At 39.8% G+C, this 17,294-nt stretch overlaps 1 protein-coding gene across 7 annotated transcripts in view; it reads right to left on the reverse strand.

Annotated features, from left to right (window-relative positions):
- Fry (FRY microtubule binding protein) overlaps nt 1-17,294 on the reverse strand; it is a 479,403-nt gene that overhangs the window by 203,520 nt on the left and 258,589 nt on the right. For all 7 annotated transcript variants that reach the window (XM_008825033.3, XM_029559622.1, XM_029559620.1 and 4 more), the window contains one exon: nt 16,150-16,203. In XM_008825033.3, coding sequence (XP_008823255.1) covers nt 16,150-16,203 — 54 coding nt within the window. The remainder of the gene's footprint in view (nt 1-16,149; nt 16,204-17,294) is intronic.

Below are 17,294 nucleotides of genomic sequence, written 5' to 3' on the forward strand. Positions count from 1 at the left end.
CCCTGGTTTTTGAATATGTACATATGGTGTGTGCATACACTACATATACACAGATAACATAAGAAAGACTTTCAAAAAAAACCAAAAAAAAAAAAAAAAAAAAAAACCATAATAATAATTTTGTGTGGCTCAAGGGTTAATTGCTTTGACTCCCTTTCATTTTAGAAATCAGATGTTAATTGCATTCCACGTTTTTCAAGGAACTGCAAAGAAATTTTTTGTTATATCTGTGATAATTCCTTGTATTGCTTAGATCTTTAAAAGTTCTTGTGCAATAAATAAAATAATTAAATCATATTAGTGTTTAAGTGAAATAAGTAAATCTATCTCCAAAACAAGTATCTGTGGGATAATAATAAAATAATTAATGTTTTCTTCCAATAAGTATTCATTTGAGCTATGTCCCAAATCAGATTTCAGATACCAATGAGTAGGAATAATTTAACTTTATGACATTAAAGGCAAACCTTTTCTCTTTTTTTTAAAACAACGAACATGTCTTTGTTATTCTAATCTCCTTATCTGGAAAGATCCCTAATCTTTTGCTAATTACCACACACAGAAATTGAACCTGAATCTAGATCTCACACTACATGCAAAAACTAACTTGAAACAAACCATAAAGCTGTGTAAAGCCTAGAGCTATAAACAGAGAAAACCTTTGTGACTTCACATTATGCAAGACTATCATACATATGACCCCCAAAGCAGCCTCTGTTAAAATGTGGTCTGCTGGGGCTGAACAGATGGCTCAGTGGTTAAGAGCATTGGCTGTTATTGCAGAGAACACAGGTTTGGTTCCCAGCATCCATAAGGCAGTTCACAACTGTCTACAACTCCAGTTCCAGGGTATCCAAAGCCCTCTTCTGGGTTCTTTGGGCACCAGGCATACATGTGGTGCACTTACACACATGCAGGAAAAACACCCACACAAATAAAATTAAAGTGATCTACAGAATGCTATCAAGACTATGAGTTTCTGATATTAGAAGATAATTTCAAGAAAGTGATACAAGATAAGTTACTGATGGGAGAACATATAATACATCTATCTGTTAAAGGTCTTTCACTCTGAACATGTACAACCATAGAGAGACAGGTTTTAGGTTCCTTTTTCAAAACTGTATTTATTTATTTTTATTTTATGTGTATGAGTGGTTTGCCTACATGTGTGTTAGTGCATCCATGTCATGCAGTGCCCACGTAGGCCAGAAGATGGTGATGGATCCCTTGGAACTGGAGTTAATGACAGTTGTTAGCTGCCATATGGGTGCTGGGAACCAAATGAGGGTTTTCTGCAGTAACAGCCAGGCATGTCATGGGAATGATCTCCTACTTCTCTTTAAAGTTATTCCAACATAAGAAAAGGTATTTCCCCAAATCACCATTGTCTGAAATGGTTTAAATTGGGGGATGGACTTAGCTTGAGTACTTACATTGCATGTGTCTACTATTTTAATACTTAAAACGATACTTGTATATGTCTGGAGAAGACTAAGGAGACATGGATACATGGTCTTTATTCTAGAACGTATCCTGGGACAACAAAAAGATACCAGGGAGAAGCAACAAACTAAATAAAGCATAGAGGTTGGCTAGTGATAATATACCAGCAATGCCTCCTTATGACAAATGCATCGCAGAAATATAACATGTTAGCAATGCTTGACATTGGCCATAGTTTATATTGTTTATACAACTTTTCTACAAATCCCAAACTATTCTAAAATAAAGTTTATTTTAGAATAAAATATGTGTGGGATATTTATATACTCTATCATTTGCTATAAATCTACAAATTTTTTTATACATTTGAACATCTCTGGGTTGAACCTACAGCATTCACATTCAGTTACTTCACTTAGGTATAACCTATAGTCTCAGTACAGGGTGTCCATAGTATTCCTCAAACCTCAGCTATAAAAATTAAGAGAAAATTCTCTACCAGTTAAAATGTTACCAGAAAGCTTGTCTTGGTATTAGAACTTCAGGACAAACTTTCCATAGCAAAAGCATTGACAGCATCTCAGAAGGGATGGGAGGTCATCAGGGTGTGGATGTGTGTGTTTTTTCCATCTCTCTGTTACTGCCCTTTGGAGGCCAGGCTTTCAGGAAGGAAGGGTGGGGTCTGCAGAGGTCTGGCCCTCAAAGCTCAGGAAGGGAGGAAGGTCTAGCTGGCTTCTTGGTTACTCAACTCCCTCATTTACGGGAAGCAGAGCCAATGGCCAGATGAATTCTAGCTCTGTGCTGCTGCTGAAAGACGGCATGCTCTTCACAAAGATGTTCTTGTTGCCCTTAAATGATCACATTCTTCTACCATCAATGAGCCAGGGACCGGACAGCAGGCAGAGATGGAGTGCACCAAATCACAGAACTATTTCATAAGGTGTTTTCTTTTGGGGGAGGGTAAGAGGGGAGTACTAAATGTACTTTATAAATGTTCTAATGTTTACTTTGGCATTTTAAGTGTAAATAGGCGAAAAGAGACTGTCCACTGTGCTGCAGGGAGGATGCTGATTTTTCTGAAGTATTTAATTATCTTTGATGAACGCAAAGAAGGAAACCTCACATATATATATTTGAATTAATGACTTCATGAAGTCATTTGTATTTTATAGATTTGTCACAAGTGGTGCATTTAATGGATAATTTTAAAGACACTCTACTGATGGCTTAATTTCTCAAATAAATTCAGGTGGCAAGCAATATTGAGGGTCATGGTAGCCACTGTGTAATTCTGTAAAATACTGACATTAAGGTAATTGCAAATGCAATTTGCTTTTACTCAATCCCATTCTATGCTACTGTTTAATTATAGCATTTATAAATGGTAACAGTCACTAAAGGCTTAATACTATTTTTTTCTAGAAAATTAGCAACCATTTCATTTTAATATCCTAGTTCATTTTATGAAATACACCATTTCATGGGAGAATAATGTCAGAAATGCTGAATAACACTAATAATGTGTGAAAGTCTATTTGTTTTTACACATTAGTGTGTGTGTGTGTGTGTGTGTGTGTGTGTGTGTGTGTGTGTGTAAAAAAAGATCAGAGGATAACCTGAGGATATTGATTCTCTCTTTCCACCATGTGGAATATGGGGATCAAACTCAGGTCCTCAAGTTTGGCAGAAAAGTGCCTTTATCCACTAAGTCATCTTATTTAGGCCTTGTTTTTACTCTTAACTGCTTACAATTTTCACTTACACATTAAAAAATATTTTATATGTATGAGTATATTGGCTGCATGTGTATAACTGTGCCAAATGTCATGCAATGCCAGCGGAGGTTAGAAGAGGGCATTGGATCCCTGGAACTGGAGTTACAGACAGTTGTTAGCCACCATGTGGGTGCTGGGAATTGACCTAGGTCCTCCACAAGAGCAGCTATCACTCTTAACCACTGAGCCATCTCTCTAGCCCCATCACCTAGACATTTTAAATAGATGTTCAGTGCATTGTAGCAGTGGCATGGATGTTGAAACACTAAAATTTCACCTGTTTTCTTTTTAGGAAAATCATAACTGCTCAAGATGCTGAAAAGATAGCTTATTACAGATATATGGGCATATATTACCCTGAGTTCCCTGTTAATAGATGACATTTTCAAAAATAGTATCATTTTCTATTTTTTTGAGAATTGCATACATGAATACTGTATTTGCATCATTTCCATCCTTCCCTCTCCCCAGAACCCAGCATGCGATGAGTCACCCCCATTTGCCTTGTTTTCATAATTTCACACAAGGGCACTGAAAAGATCAGAGGATCCTGGCCTCAAGTTACAGCTCTGCCCCTTATTAGCTCTGTGTGCCTGGCATGTCACCACCTCTCTGGAGCTCTGTGTTCTCAGCTGCAAAACTGGACAACGAATACTTAATCTCACTGGGTTTTAATGAGGACAAAATGCTATAAAACACAGTGCACACCACAGCCCTCCAGAAGGTCTGCTTCATTCCTCCATTCCCAAATACTGAAGTGGAAATCCAGACAGGACAGCTCTGATTGCTGCACGACAAAAGAAACTATGAGCAGGGTGAACAAACAGCCTGCAGAATGGGAAGAAAACCTTTGTCAGCTGTACTTCAGACGAGTTTATATAAGGAATGACCAAAATTAAACACTCAAAACGGTTTATTACTAAATGGGTCAATGAACTGAAGAGCGTTCACAAAAGAAGTACAAGTGGTTGATAAATGTTTCCTTAAATTTTTAATTTATTTTTATTTTATGTGTATGAGTGTCTTGCCTGTGTGTATGTAAGTGCACTCATGTCATACAATGCCCACAGAGGTCAGAAGAGGGCATTGGATCCCCTGGCACTGGAGTTATGGATGGTTGTTAGCCCCCATGTGGGTACTGGGAATGGAACCTGGGACCTCTGCAAGAGCAGCCAGAACTCTTAACTGCTGAGCCATTTTAAATGAAAAAAAAAAATTGTCAATAAATATTTTAAAAAGTTCTCAACTCACAGCAGCAGGGGCTATCTACACAAGCCCAGGCCTCACCAACATTGATTGTGGGTGGGGGAGGGGATCACATGACTCCACTCCTCCCCAAGGAGCTATATTGGAGGTTAATGGTTGCTGGAGTCTTGGGTGTCATTCCTCAGTGGTGTAGCCACATGTAAGCTGCCCTTACTGGGGGTAAATAGCCTCCAACTCATGCTCATGCATGCAACTCTATTTAAATGCAATGGGTGGGGGCACACGACACATAGACACACAGACATAGACACACAGACAGAGTCAGACAGACAGACACATACACAGTAAATAGAAAGAGGACTTGTTGGGAAGAAGGGCTTTGGTGGGAGTGGGATGGGGATAAGAGAGGACGGTGGGGATTATGATAAAAGCACATTGTATATATGTGCAAAATTGTGAAAGAATTTTAAAGACCAGTTCAACATCCTTAGCTCTCAGGGAAATGCAAATTAAAACTACCTTGATGCTTCATTGCACTCCAGTTGGAATGGCTGTCATCAAGAAAAGAAACAAAGTAAGGGTGTGGGGGGAGAGGAACCCTTATTCGAGGTTGGTGGGAGTGTACAGTAGTAGAGCCCTATGGAATTCAGTGTGGCGGCTTCTCAAAAACTAAAAATACCCAGTCAGGGAAGGGGAAGGGGCTCATGGTGCCCCATCTATCCCTGAGGTGAAAAGAGAAACACCTTCTTCAGTGGTGTAACCAATGGTAAAACGCCCATGTGCCTGTAAAAAAACTCCCATTCCACTCTCTTGAATCTCACTAGGTCTATATATATGCCAAAAAAAGACATGAAAGCAGGAGATGGGCTAGTTGGGAAGGGGAAGGGGATTAATAGGAGCAGGATGGGGACAAGAGGGTACTGGGGGCAGGTGACTATGGTCAAAATATATTATATATGTATAAAATATTGTGATGAAACCAATTATTATATAACATCAATAGAAAAATTTTAACTTAGAACTTCTGTATGACCCAGCTATTCCTCTCTTGGCATTCACCCAAAGGACTCTATATCCTACCACAGAGATGCCTGCTCATCCATGCTTACTGCTGCTCTATTCACAATAGCTAGGAAATGGGATTAGCTTAAATGTCCAAACAAAGAGGAAAGTATAATGAAAACGTGGAACATACACACAATCGAATTTTATTCAATCACAAAGAAAAATGAAATTATGGGGTGGGAGAGGTGGCTCAATGGTTAAGAGCACTGGCTGCTCTTGCAGAGGACTTGGGTTCAATTCCTGGCACCCACATGGAGGCTAACAATGGACCATAACTCCAGTTCCAGGGGATCTGATGCCCTCTTCTGACCTCCATGGGCATTGTATGACAGGGGTGCACTTACACATATGCAGGCAAAACACTCATACACATAAAATTAAAAAAAAAAATTTTAAAAAAAGAAAAATGAAATTATGAAATTTGTAGGAAAATGGAACGGCAAAGTACTCTGTTAAGTGAGGTAACTCGGGCTCAGAAAGACAGATTCTGAATGTTCTTTGTCATATGTAGATCCTAGCTTTAAATTTTTACACATGTGCATTTCTGTGGAAGTATGTTTAGAGGCTGGGAAACTATAGTCTATGAGATGGGGGAAAAGGCTTTAAAAGAGGGGGTGAGAGGGTAACAGAAATACATTTAATTTGAACGTGGAAGGGGGAATACTAGGGGTGGAAGGTTAAAGTGGTATTGGGGGCCAGGGAGATGTAGTGGGGAGAATCAACCAAAAGTATGTATAACACCACCACAAGAAAACCTGTTACTTTCTATGCTAACTTAAAACAAATTTTAAATGACTGATGAGATTATCGAGTGAGTAACTAAAGCTGACGGCAGAATTTTATACACCAGAGCTGGACAAGTGTTGCTTTTAAGGAAAATTGCAGTGGGGTAGCTTTAACTATTCCCCACCCAGCAGTGACTCTCGGGGTCTCTTTTAGAACTCATATGGCTTAGCAGTGTAGTGTTCCTACACTTTTCTGACTCCAGATGTAAGCACAGTCCACCTGGCAGCTTCCAAATGCTTGTTACAGAGGGGGCTGAGCAACGGATGCTTGTTCTTTGTTTGACACTGATTAGACCTGTAAGAGGGGTATTGAGCACCTGACCCCCAAGTTTGCTTTGGGCCACAGCTCACTCTTAAGCCAACAAGAAAGGACACGGAGGAGAGTAACAAGAACTATCCTGGACCCAGAATCTGTCACCTGGATAAAACCATTATTATAGTTCCTATCTCTCCAGCACATCTTGGGTACCTCAATGATGCTGAAAACAACATCAAGTGAAAATGAACACAATCACTGGCCAGGTATTCAGTGTAAGTTGGTCAGTGAAAAGCTGGAAGGCTTCACTTGACTCTTCTCACCTAACCCTCACACTGTCCTTTCCCTAGAATTTTCAATCACACATGCATCAGAGCTGCTTCCTCTTCCTGCGTTGCTGCCAGCTCTCTCCTTACTCCTTGAAATCTGATTTCTGTTCCTGTCACACTAGTGATGCCTTTATCTGAAATATCTGCAGTAACAAAACCCAGTAGCTAAATGGTGGTCTTTCCTGCAGTCAACGTCCCCTGAAGTTTCCAGAGCAAACACCATTTACCAGGTTTCTCCTTGAACTGCTTTCCTCTCCCGGCTCCTCTGATGCTGCCCTGTCTTGCTGTGAGTTCTTATGCAACAGCCAGAGCACAGGGAGACAATTCACCTGTGAGAATAAGGATTTGGACTCTAATTCTAACGTTCTGGCCAAAGTTTCTTTGGGGAGTAATCAGAGCTATCTATGCAAGGAAGAACTAACTTCTCAAATGAGACTGTTTTTAAGAAACAAAGTTAGAGCAACAGTTCAGCTAGTAAAACAGCAGGTAGCATATAATACTTGTATTATAAATTAAGAGTCCCTAAAGCAAAAAATCCAAAATGCTTCAAAATCTGAAAATTTGAAATTGCTGACACTTGAAACCTCAGTTGGGAAATTCCAAAGTTTGAAACTTTAATTCCTAAAACTACTTTTTTTTTTTTTTTTTTGCCATAAAATTACTCTGCCACACTGTGTGCAGAAGGTGTGTATGACACAGCCATGAATCTCGTATTTAGATTTAGGTCTCATCCCTAAGACACTCCCTCATGTGTATGTAAAAATCAGAAAGCCATCTCTGGTCTTAGGCATTGTGTACGGGATCTTCAGCCTGCACTTCAGGCACGTGACGCTTGTTGTAATTCGACAACACAAAAGCAACCATCTAAAAGCCAAGGTCAAAGAAAGCGCACACACATACAGCTGGAAGGTGTGTGAAAGAATATGAAATGATTACTCAGCAGACAGCTTTTTCTTCTGAGTGTGCATGTATGTACTCACTGTCATAAATCCACCCTCTGCAAGAGTGTTCCAACACTCCCTCAGGTAAGGGTCATTTCTGGGTGTTGCTATTTATTCATTTCTTAAAGTGAGTTAACTTGCTATTTTAACTACATTTGATCACTACCCCACCAGGTCCACCCTTACCACACGTTAGCTGTTGTTTCATTGGAGAATACAAAATAAATGCCTGGGCCCTTTATACTTAAAAAGGATGTCTGTAAAACTTGATAACAGGAGAAAGGCACTTGTGGCTAGCTCACAGCTCAGAGTACGTTCTCCACAGAGCACAGAGAAGGACCTCATCATGGGTGCTATGGCTATGTTCTAGCACATTGCCTTTTAGGTGTTGTCAACATGATCAGCTACAAAAACTTAGGTGTGAAAGCAAGCCTCTTAAACTACTTAACATGAATTTATCAACTATGCAAATGCACTCAACAGATGGGTATGGTGGTACATGCCTGTAACCCCAGCAGAGGCAAGAGTCTGAGGTCCACCGGCTTTACATAGGGAGTTAGAGATGAGCCAGGCCTACACAGTAAAACCTTGTCTCAAAAGAGAAAATGTTCTTAACATGTTAATGAATAATTCCTGCATCAAAAGACTTCCTCACATTCAGCATGCCTTAGCTCCTAATTGCCAACCTCCACTTCTGCCTTACCTGCACCTTGACTACTCACCTGTGCCCTGGGTAGCTGAGTCTTCCTTGGCTCCTCCCACTTTTTCTGGCTTTAAAAAAACTCTCCCTTGGGGCTCATTGGTTAAGAGCACTGACTGCTCTTGCAGAGGATCCGGGTTCGATTCCCAGCACCCACATGGTGCCTAAGAACCGTCCTTAACTCCAGTTCCAGGGGAATCTGAAGCCCTCTTCTGACTGCCAAGATATTGCACAACATGTGTGCACTCACATGCAGGCAATACACTCATACGCATAAAATAAAAATAAATAAAATAAAAAACTCTTTCCCTCCCCATGCCCGTCCCCTTCCCTCCCTCCCCCTTCCCCTCTCCCCTCCTCCTTCCCTCCTTTCTTTCCTTCCTTTCTTTGGATTCTACCTTAAAACGGTTTCCTCTCTAGGGTCTTATGATTCTGCCGTGTCCCAGTTAGCTTCCAGAACTTTTCATTCTAAACCTTATTTGTTTTCCATGATATTCTTTACTTGTTCTCCCTTTTAAACATGATTGTTGAGTGACCCTATGAATGAACTATCCTCATTTCTCTAAAGAGATTCTCTTATCCCTGATATAAAACTGATACATAGACTTCCCTGATGTCCTCTCCCTCTCTTCCTCTGATTGATAAGATCTAATCTATAGGACACAGTCCAGGCTCCTTCCTGGCTCCCACCTTGACACTGGAATGTTTTGGATGAAGCATTATCCCACTGGCACTGGAGCCTTCCACAACTGGAGTCCTTCCTACCTGTGCAGGCTGACCTCTTTCCTAATACACGGAGACTGTATTAAGGAACAGAGCATCCCTTTCCAAGACTTATAGGATTCTAAGCCCAGAGACCTTCCAACACCTTTGAGCTATTTTAAAACTGTTTAAATGATAGATTACTGATGTTAATGCCTAAGAATCCTTGTGCATAGATGGGAAGAAACTGTCCAGAAAAAGTTCAGTAGATGTCCCCATTCTATATGAAAGAATGCAGTGTTGCTTTCAAATGAACTTGACTGTCTGGATTTTCTTCTGAATTGGTTATAACATTACTCATCAATAATGAGTTAAATGAAGTCTTTACTATGTTCCGTTTTAATCTATGAGCCATAATTTTGTTCATTTTTGAAGATGTAACAACACATGCCTTCTGTTCCAACTAAATACCAGTCCCTAAAGATAATATATAATGCCATTGTACAAAGGCTTTGCATAAAATATGCCTTTCTTCTGAAATTTCCTGTCTTCTTCACCATTACTACCTGGTAAAATCCTTCTGATTCTGTTGCTTCAGATTCCTGACAAACTTTTTTCCCTTAGGCAGCTAGCTGGCCCTCAAATCTGAAAACATTCATTTTCAGAAACACGAGGTGGCATTTCTTAGGTATTTGGGTTTAGGTCGGTCTTTTTCTGGACCAGAAGTTTGTAGAATGTAGATCACATTCCTGGTGACCCGGGTTCTTAGGAAAGATATATTTACTTCTTTGTCACACACAGCACTCCCCCCCCCCACTTCCTCAATAAATAGTTGCTGAGTTGACTTTGTTTTCATTCATTTTACTTTCTAAGCCCTGACAGTTAATTCAGCCATTTAGAAAAAGTCAGTGTCAGTATGCATCTTTAAGCTGCTGGGAATCAATCGGTTCTACTTTTACAGTCCTTGTAGAAGTTTCTCACTAGCAGGGGTGGAAGCCACTACCCACAGAGCCCTACCCACAGAGTCTTTTGTGGCTGCTCCATGAAGCCCTCTCTGGCTCCCCAGGACAGCACAGAGCTTGCTGGCCTCTGGCTCCACCCATGGTACTGGTACCTTTCTTACTAGCCTGTAGCTATCATTTCTCTAATTACAGGCTTTTATTTCTCTCTTCCACTAGACTGGGGCCCCCTCAAGAGGAGGTACAAGTTTCTTCATGTATATTTCTACAAGCTGGGTTAACATTCACAGGCTTCATAAGAAAAGGTTAAATATATACTTGTGAAATTTGTGAAGAGTGAAATTTTGGGAACGAAGGCACAAATTCTTAGTTCCCTAATGATTTCCCATAGAAACACTAAACTTAAAAAAAAAAAAAAAAATCTGTTTAGGGCAGGTGAGATGGCTCAGTGCAGTCAAGCCTGAGTTAAATCTCTGGAGCCCACATGACTCTCACAAGTTGTCCTCTGCACTCCACATGCATGCATGCACACATAAATAAATAATAAGTAAATTAAAAAATTTTAAATTAAATCCTGTTTAGACAACTTGTAAATTTTGAAATAACAGACCTTTTCCCTAGGCCTTTCCTATTCAGGATTAGATTGCAAATTAGGTTAAGAAATACCAAACCAATAGTTAGAACTGTACAGATATAAAATATAAAAGGGAATATGAAGCTCTAGCCTCTGAAAAAGGAAAAAGAGGTCTAGAATTGCATTTTGTTTTATGGGGCATTTGGGCAATATATCTAACAGAAACAGGTAGTTATGCTTACTACCACTCTTCTTTCTTAGTTATAAAATGCCCTACTTTTTTTTTTTATTCTGGAAAGTAAACTTTTCTAATCTCTCTATAGGTAATTGTGGCCACTGTGCAAGATCTGGACAGAAGTGATGTGTGGAATCCCAAGAAGTTCTAGTTTGTTTTTTCATTTTTTTTTCCCACTTCTTCCTATTGTCTAGCAGCAGACATAGTGGCTGAGCTCCAGCAGCCATACTGGACCTTTGAATTAGTAAGCCATTTATGAGGAAAAAAAATTCCTGGACTAATTTCCTCTACAGTTCCCTCTGTTCAAGCCATTTTATCTTAGTTGTCATTGGTGACTGAATCAATCATATCTGATACAGGAGCCTAGGTCCACAGTTGTCTGATGAAAACTTACCCTGTCATTCTCATCAGCTAGTTTTCAGAAACAAGCAAGGTATAGAAAAAAGTACAGCCTTTATAATCAGAACTTATAGAGCCCAGTCTTGGCTGCTTCTGGTTTTAGTCATACAACATCCAGCAACTTCTTTGATACTCATTTCCATAGCAGTGAATTGCAGTGATGATGACAATGGCCATACTGATATCTTAGAGCTGTTGGACTAAGATACCATGAGAAATGGCTTCATTGCATATTATTGCTATCTATTATTATCGGATTCTATTTCTGGTAAGAGGAAAGTGAATGAATGGCAGGTGAAGGAGTGAACAGGGTCTGCCAGGATCTGGCAGTGGAAGCCCAGGTCTATAACTCCATCTTGCACATTAGTGACATTTAAGAGGAAGAAATTGATGCTAACATCTTCTCAGGGGACCAGCTGCACTGTTTAAAGGTACTTAGCACAGTGATTTACAGAATGTACTACATAAACATCACCTGTATTATCCATAGTTAAAACTAGTCTATAGTTAATGGTATCTACACAACTCTAGCATCTTCAGCATGTTACTTTCCAATAACCAAGTCTCCATGGGAATCCAGATTAAAATCCTACTATGTAGATGCAGAATAAGAAGAATTGTATAATTTGAATGATTAATATCCAAAGACCTTCATACGTTCATGGGCTTGTCAAAGGAACCAAAATTCTCAGTCTGTTGGTTGAAATAGCACACAGGTCCTTCTTAATTTGTTTTGTGCCATTTTAGCAAAATACCCAAGTCTGGATAACTTATAAAGAACAGAAATTTATTTCTCATGGTCTTTGGGAGTGGAAAGCCCAGTAAGACAGGGAAACTTCATTGTCTGGTCTCTGGTTCCAAGATGGCGCCTTGAGTACCGTGTCCTCAAAAGGTGGAAGGGCCAAGGGAATGACTCCTTCTGTCAAGCTTTTTTAATATGGGCCATTAAACCCCCTCACTGGAGAGTAGCCCAGCTCTTATTACTGCTGCATTGGCAATACCTAAGTTTTTGAGTGAACACATTTACAACATAAACAGGCAATTTTGGAAGTTGCCACCTTTTTTTTTTTCTGAGTTCACATGAGGACCAACTTGGAGCCTTGGGGAGGAGGGGTCTATCTCTTTCCAATGAGACAGACATCATAGAATTGTTCCTTCTCATGGTTCATGTGTAAACTTAATATTTAGATCAGTGGGCAATGTTCTAAGTCTTTTGGTTCTTGGTGACCATCTTATCATTGGTCTTGAATACAGAGAGATGGTACAGAATGGGCCTTCTCAAGTTTCAGTGTGTATGTGGGCCACCTGGGATTCTTGCTGAGCTTTAGAATCCATAGCTCTGGGGCAAGGCCAAGGTTCTACAGGTTGACTATCAGTTCCCCGGTGATGTTTATAACAAAAGCCCATGAACATTTCAATTTGCAAAGTTAAAAGTAATCTGGTTAACTAACTGTGGAAGTTAAGATTTAAGTCCAGGTCTGTCTTATTCCAAATGGTATTGCTTTTCTACAATACTGAATAAAAAACAATAAACTCAAAAATTCAAAAAAATATATATTGAAAAAGATGATAAGTGATATTTAAGTGTAATATTTTGTGGTAACTATTAACTGCAATGTTAAAATTTAGAAGGTTTTAGAGAATAATGGAGAAAGCTGGAGAAAAAAATTTTTCCCAAAGAAAAGGTAGTAACAATAGAGTAAAGGGATGAAGAATATGAAATAAAATGAAAAATATAGCAGGTAAATTGACAAATACTCACACCCTTAAAGAGAACAGAAAGAGCCCACGCCTGCCACACTTCCAAGCTGGTGGCACCAAACAACCATGAGCACATTCACTAATGCTCTCTGACCAACCAAGCAAGAGCCAGGTAAGACTGGGAAATGGCAACATGGAGCAGAGGGATGGGGGCCACCCTCTATCTCATTAGCACACTAGGAAACAGCCAGCTCTTCCAGAAAAAGCCTAGGGCCACACCAGCCTTGAGAGGCTGACCCTGAGTCTGTGAGTGTCTCTCAGGGGTACAGATCATGGAGCATTTCATTGCCATGGTGTCTGCTTCTGGAACACACAACTTTAGATTTGTAAAGCCTGAAACATCTCCCCTGTGTGGCACACTGAAGGAAAGCATGAAGCCCTGTGGGAAGTGTATTCTTTGTGTGGTACTCACAGATTATAAACTCCCCATGGTGTATTAGGCCATGAGGCATTTAGCAGTATCTTGCTTCTGATACTGGTGCTGGCTGAAATTTTGAAGACATGTTGTCCTCTGTGGCATCTGCTGTAGAAGTTTGGAAAGCACCACAAACATATGTCCAGTTTCCTTTGATGTTCCATGGTATATCTTTCTTAAGTACATACAAAACCCTTCTGAAGTTACAGGACCAGAATCTCTCAGATCCTGATTACATATGATCAGTATGTGCTGTCTGGGGTTGAACATCTTTTTGTTAGTCCTTCCGGTAATGACTTTTACAAGATAGACATATTCTGGAAAAATGACTTTTGTTTAACCTTGCAACCAAAAAGTTGATTTTATCCTAACTTGTTTATAATGTAGATAAGTTCACTGAGCCTTGTGCTCCTCTTGTGGCCTGAGTATATGACCTTAATCCCTCATGACCCTTCCTTACCCTTGACCCAGAATAATGTATGAATGTGAGTATATGTTTTATACGTCAAGTGCTGAAGACAGAAAAGACTTACTGGAAACATCAAAGATTATATCCTATTTGTTCTATAAACAATAGATGGAACTAAATTGATAACATCTCTGTGTGTGTGTGTGTGTGTGTGTGTGTGTGTGTGTGTGTGTCCTAGGTCAGTAGGGGTTAGAAGGGACAAAATTCTCCTTTGATAAGAGTCCATTTTTACTTCCCCATTTCATGCTGGATATACTGTTTCAATAAAAGAGTAAGGCCTTTGTTTGGAAGCATAGTTCTGAGAGTAATCCGAAGATGCTTAGAGCAGTTTGGGTCTCCTCTTAGTTAAAATGTATGCAGAGTCAGGCTGTCTTTATTCAAGCATAGCTGTAATGTGGCATTGCACAGTATTAACATAAGATCCATCACTTACTTTCTTTCTCTCTCTCTCTCTCTCTCTCTCTCTCTCTCTCTCTCTCTCTCTCTCTTTCTCTCTCTCCAGCAATAAGGATTGAATCTAGGACCACACACTGATTAGATAAGTGCTCTACCCCTGAGCTGTATTTTTAGCTCTCTTTCTTTTGTTGAGATAAGGTCTCACTATGTAGCCCTGGCTGGCCTGGAACTCCCTATGTACATCAGACTGGCCTTGAACTGAGAGATCAGCCTGCCTCTGGCCCGCGATTGCTGGGATTAGTACGCACACACAACCATGCCTGGCCTTTTGTTTTCTATATATTTTTTAAAATTTATTTATTTATTTTTACACCCACTTCCCAGATAGCACCCTCCCATAGCCTCCCTCCCCCTACTAGAGTCCTCATACTCTGATATCCCTGCTACTATCTGCTGTGTTGTCAGCATCCCCAGCCATTCCCCACTACTTGCCCTTTTGGTGAATCTAGTCAGCCTATCTAGAGGGCTTTGTTTTAGGAGGGTCAGATGTTCCTCATCTAGCGATAATCAGTTATCAATATTCCTTGGATAAGATTGGGGTCTGCTGTTCATTTTCCCAGTTCTATGCTGGGTTACTATCTGGGAATTCCTTTGGCTACCCTAGCCAACAACTCAAAAGAAGGTATCTCCTGTCTGGCATTGTTGCTTGTTATGTAGCCTTTAGCTATACATATAGACTCTTATGAAATTATATTGGCCCCTTTAATCCTTGGTTATACTTTCCTTTTGGGCATTTAAGGCCATACAGTTGGTCCAGATTAACCGATTTATTTTCACTCTTAAGGTCATTTGAGGATCTGTTCCTCAGGGGTCACATGGGCTTGAGAGGAGCCCCTGGCTCCTTCCTTTTACCAGTTCCACCTATGTGAAGATAAGTCAGAGGTCCTGCTCAACCACGGTTGTTTTCTATATTTTAATGAAAGAGTTTCATTCTGTATTCCAGGCTTTCTCAGGCTACCTCTTGCCTCAGTCTTCCAAGTGTTAGGATTTCAGGTGTGTGCCATAAAGCCTGGCAGGACTGTAAATTATTATCTTTCATTTTTTTTTAGTGCTAGGGATCAAACCAGGGCTTGAGCATACTAGGCAAGCATTCTATCACTGAGCTACAGCTCCAGCCCATGATTATGAATTAATGAAAGGCTAAAACATACCTTGGATTTTGTATCATTAGTGTCTAGCAGTACATCCAGCAAATGGTAAGCATCCAAATATTTGGGTGAAAATACAAATGAGCTCGAGTGCAGAGACTCACTGAGTATAGCTTATTCAGAGGAATCTCAAAATTTTAATGGAATTCCCTTGAAGTTATCTTTTCTCTGTCTCTAATTTTGGTATACAAAGATTTAGATAGCAATTGAGGGGCTACTTATATTGTTCTTACACTTCCAATTCTTTCTAATTCAAATCAAAACACATTTACAGTCTCTAAAACCCAAATATAAATGCTGAAGGCAGAGGATTAAAACCACAAGTTCCTCACACAACACTGCATATCCCTGCACGCATGCTAGCCCCCATGCACCTTGTAGCTCCTCCCTCAACCCAGACCTATGTTAAACAGCATGCCTTGCTCACACTAGGCAATTACTCTGCCACCGAAATTATATACCCAGTCCTCATTTTGTGCATTTTTAGAATAAAGAGAAAAGACATAGCATGTATAGCATCTTACATACTTGATCAAACTGGGGGTCTTCTCCACGCTGTAGAGATTTTGTCAATGGCTTTTCCTACAAAGAGAAAGAATAGATACAAAAGTAATTATCAAAGGTTTTAAGCACTATAAAAGAAATATCATTACCACTACAATTTTCTCATTCACTTCTCCCTTTATGGAATAGAGGTGCCAGTTTTAAAATAAGTTAAAAGTCTCCCTCTGCTAGCCTGACCTTAACATGTAGTATTTCATCCTTTCTGCCATAATTCTTTTTTTATTTTTTAAGGTTTTTTTTTTTTTTTTTTTTTTTTTTTTTTTTTTTTTTTTTTTGTTATCATATTTTCAAAGTAATTCTTCTTTATGATATGCATCACTAAAAACCTTCTCTTCAGCTTTTAATTCCTTAGTACTGGGACTAAAGTTGTGCGTCACCACACTCAGCTTATTTTTTTTTTTTTAGGTTTTTAAAAAATTATGTATGGGGGCTGGAGAGATGGCTCAGTGGTTAAGAGCACTGACTGCTCTTGCAGAGGACCTGGGTTCTATTCCCAGCACCCACATGGCAGCTACGAACTGTCCTTAACTCCAGTTCCAGGGGAATCTGACTCCCTCCTCTGACCCCTGCGGCACTGCATGACATGGGTGCACTCACATACATGCATACACATTAAAAAAAATAAAAATTTAAATTTAAAAAGTTTTTATAAAATGTGTGTGTGTGTGTGTGTGTGTGTGTGTGTGTCTGTCTGTCTGTCTATGCATAGGTTTGTGCACATAAGTGCAGTGCCCAGGGAAGCCAGAAGAGGGTGTTGGAGTTGCAGGTCATTGTGAGCTGCCTGAAGTGGGGTTCTATGCAAGGGCAATAGAAGCTCTTACCTATGGAATCATCTCTCAAGCCCCATTTCTGCCATAATTCTTGATATAATTCCTTTTGTTCTTGCTGTTTTTTTTTTAAACAGTCTTGCTAGGCTGCCCTTGACCTACCCAGCCTCTAAAATGCTGGGATTATAGCTGTGCACCACCTCACCGGGCTCTTGGTAGTCATCTTTTTTTTAAAAAAAAATTAAATAATTTATTGAGAATTTCATGCATGTATATAAGGTGTTTTGATCAAACCCATGCCCACTCCCTCCCCTCCAACTCCACCTGTATCTCCTCATCACT

The sequence above is a fragment of the Nannospalax galili genome, unplaced genomic scaffold, assembly GCF_000622305.1.
Source record: "Nannospalax galili isolate Female #2095 unplaced genomic scaffold, S.galili_v1.0 scaffold768, whole genome shotgun sequence".
Classification (NCBI taxonomy): Eukaryota; Metazoa; Chordata; class Mammalia; order Rodentia; family Spalacidae; genus Nannospalax; species Nannospalax galili.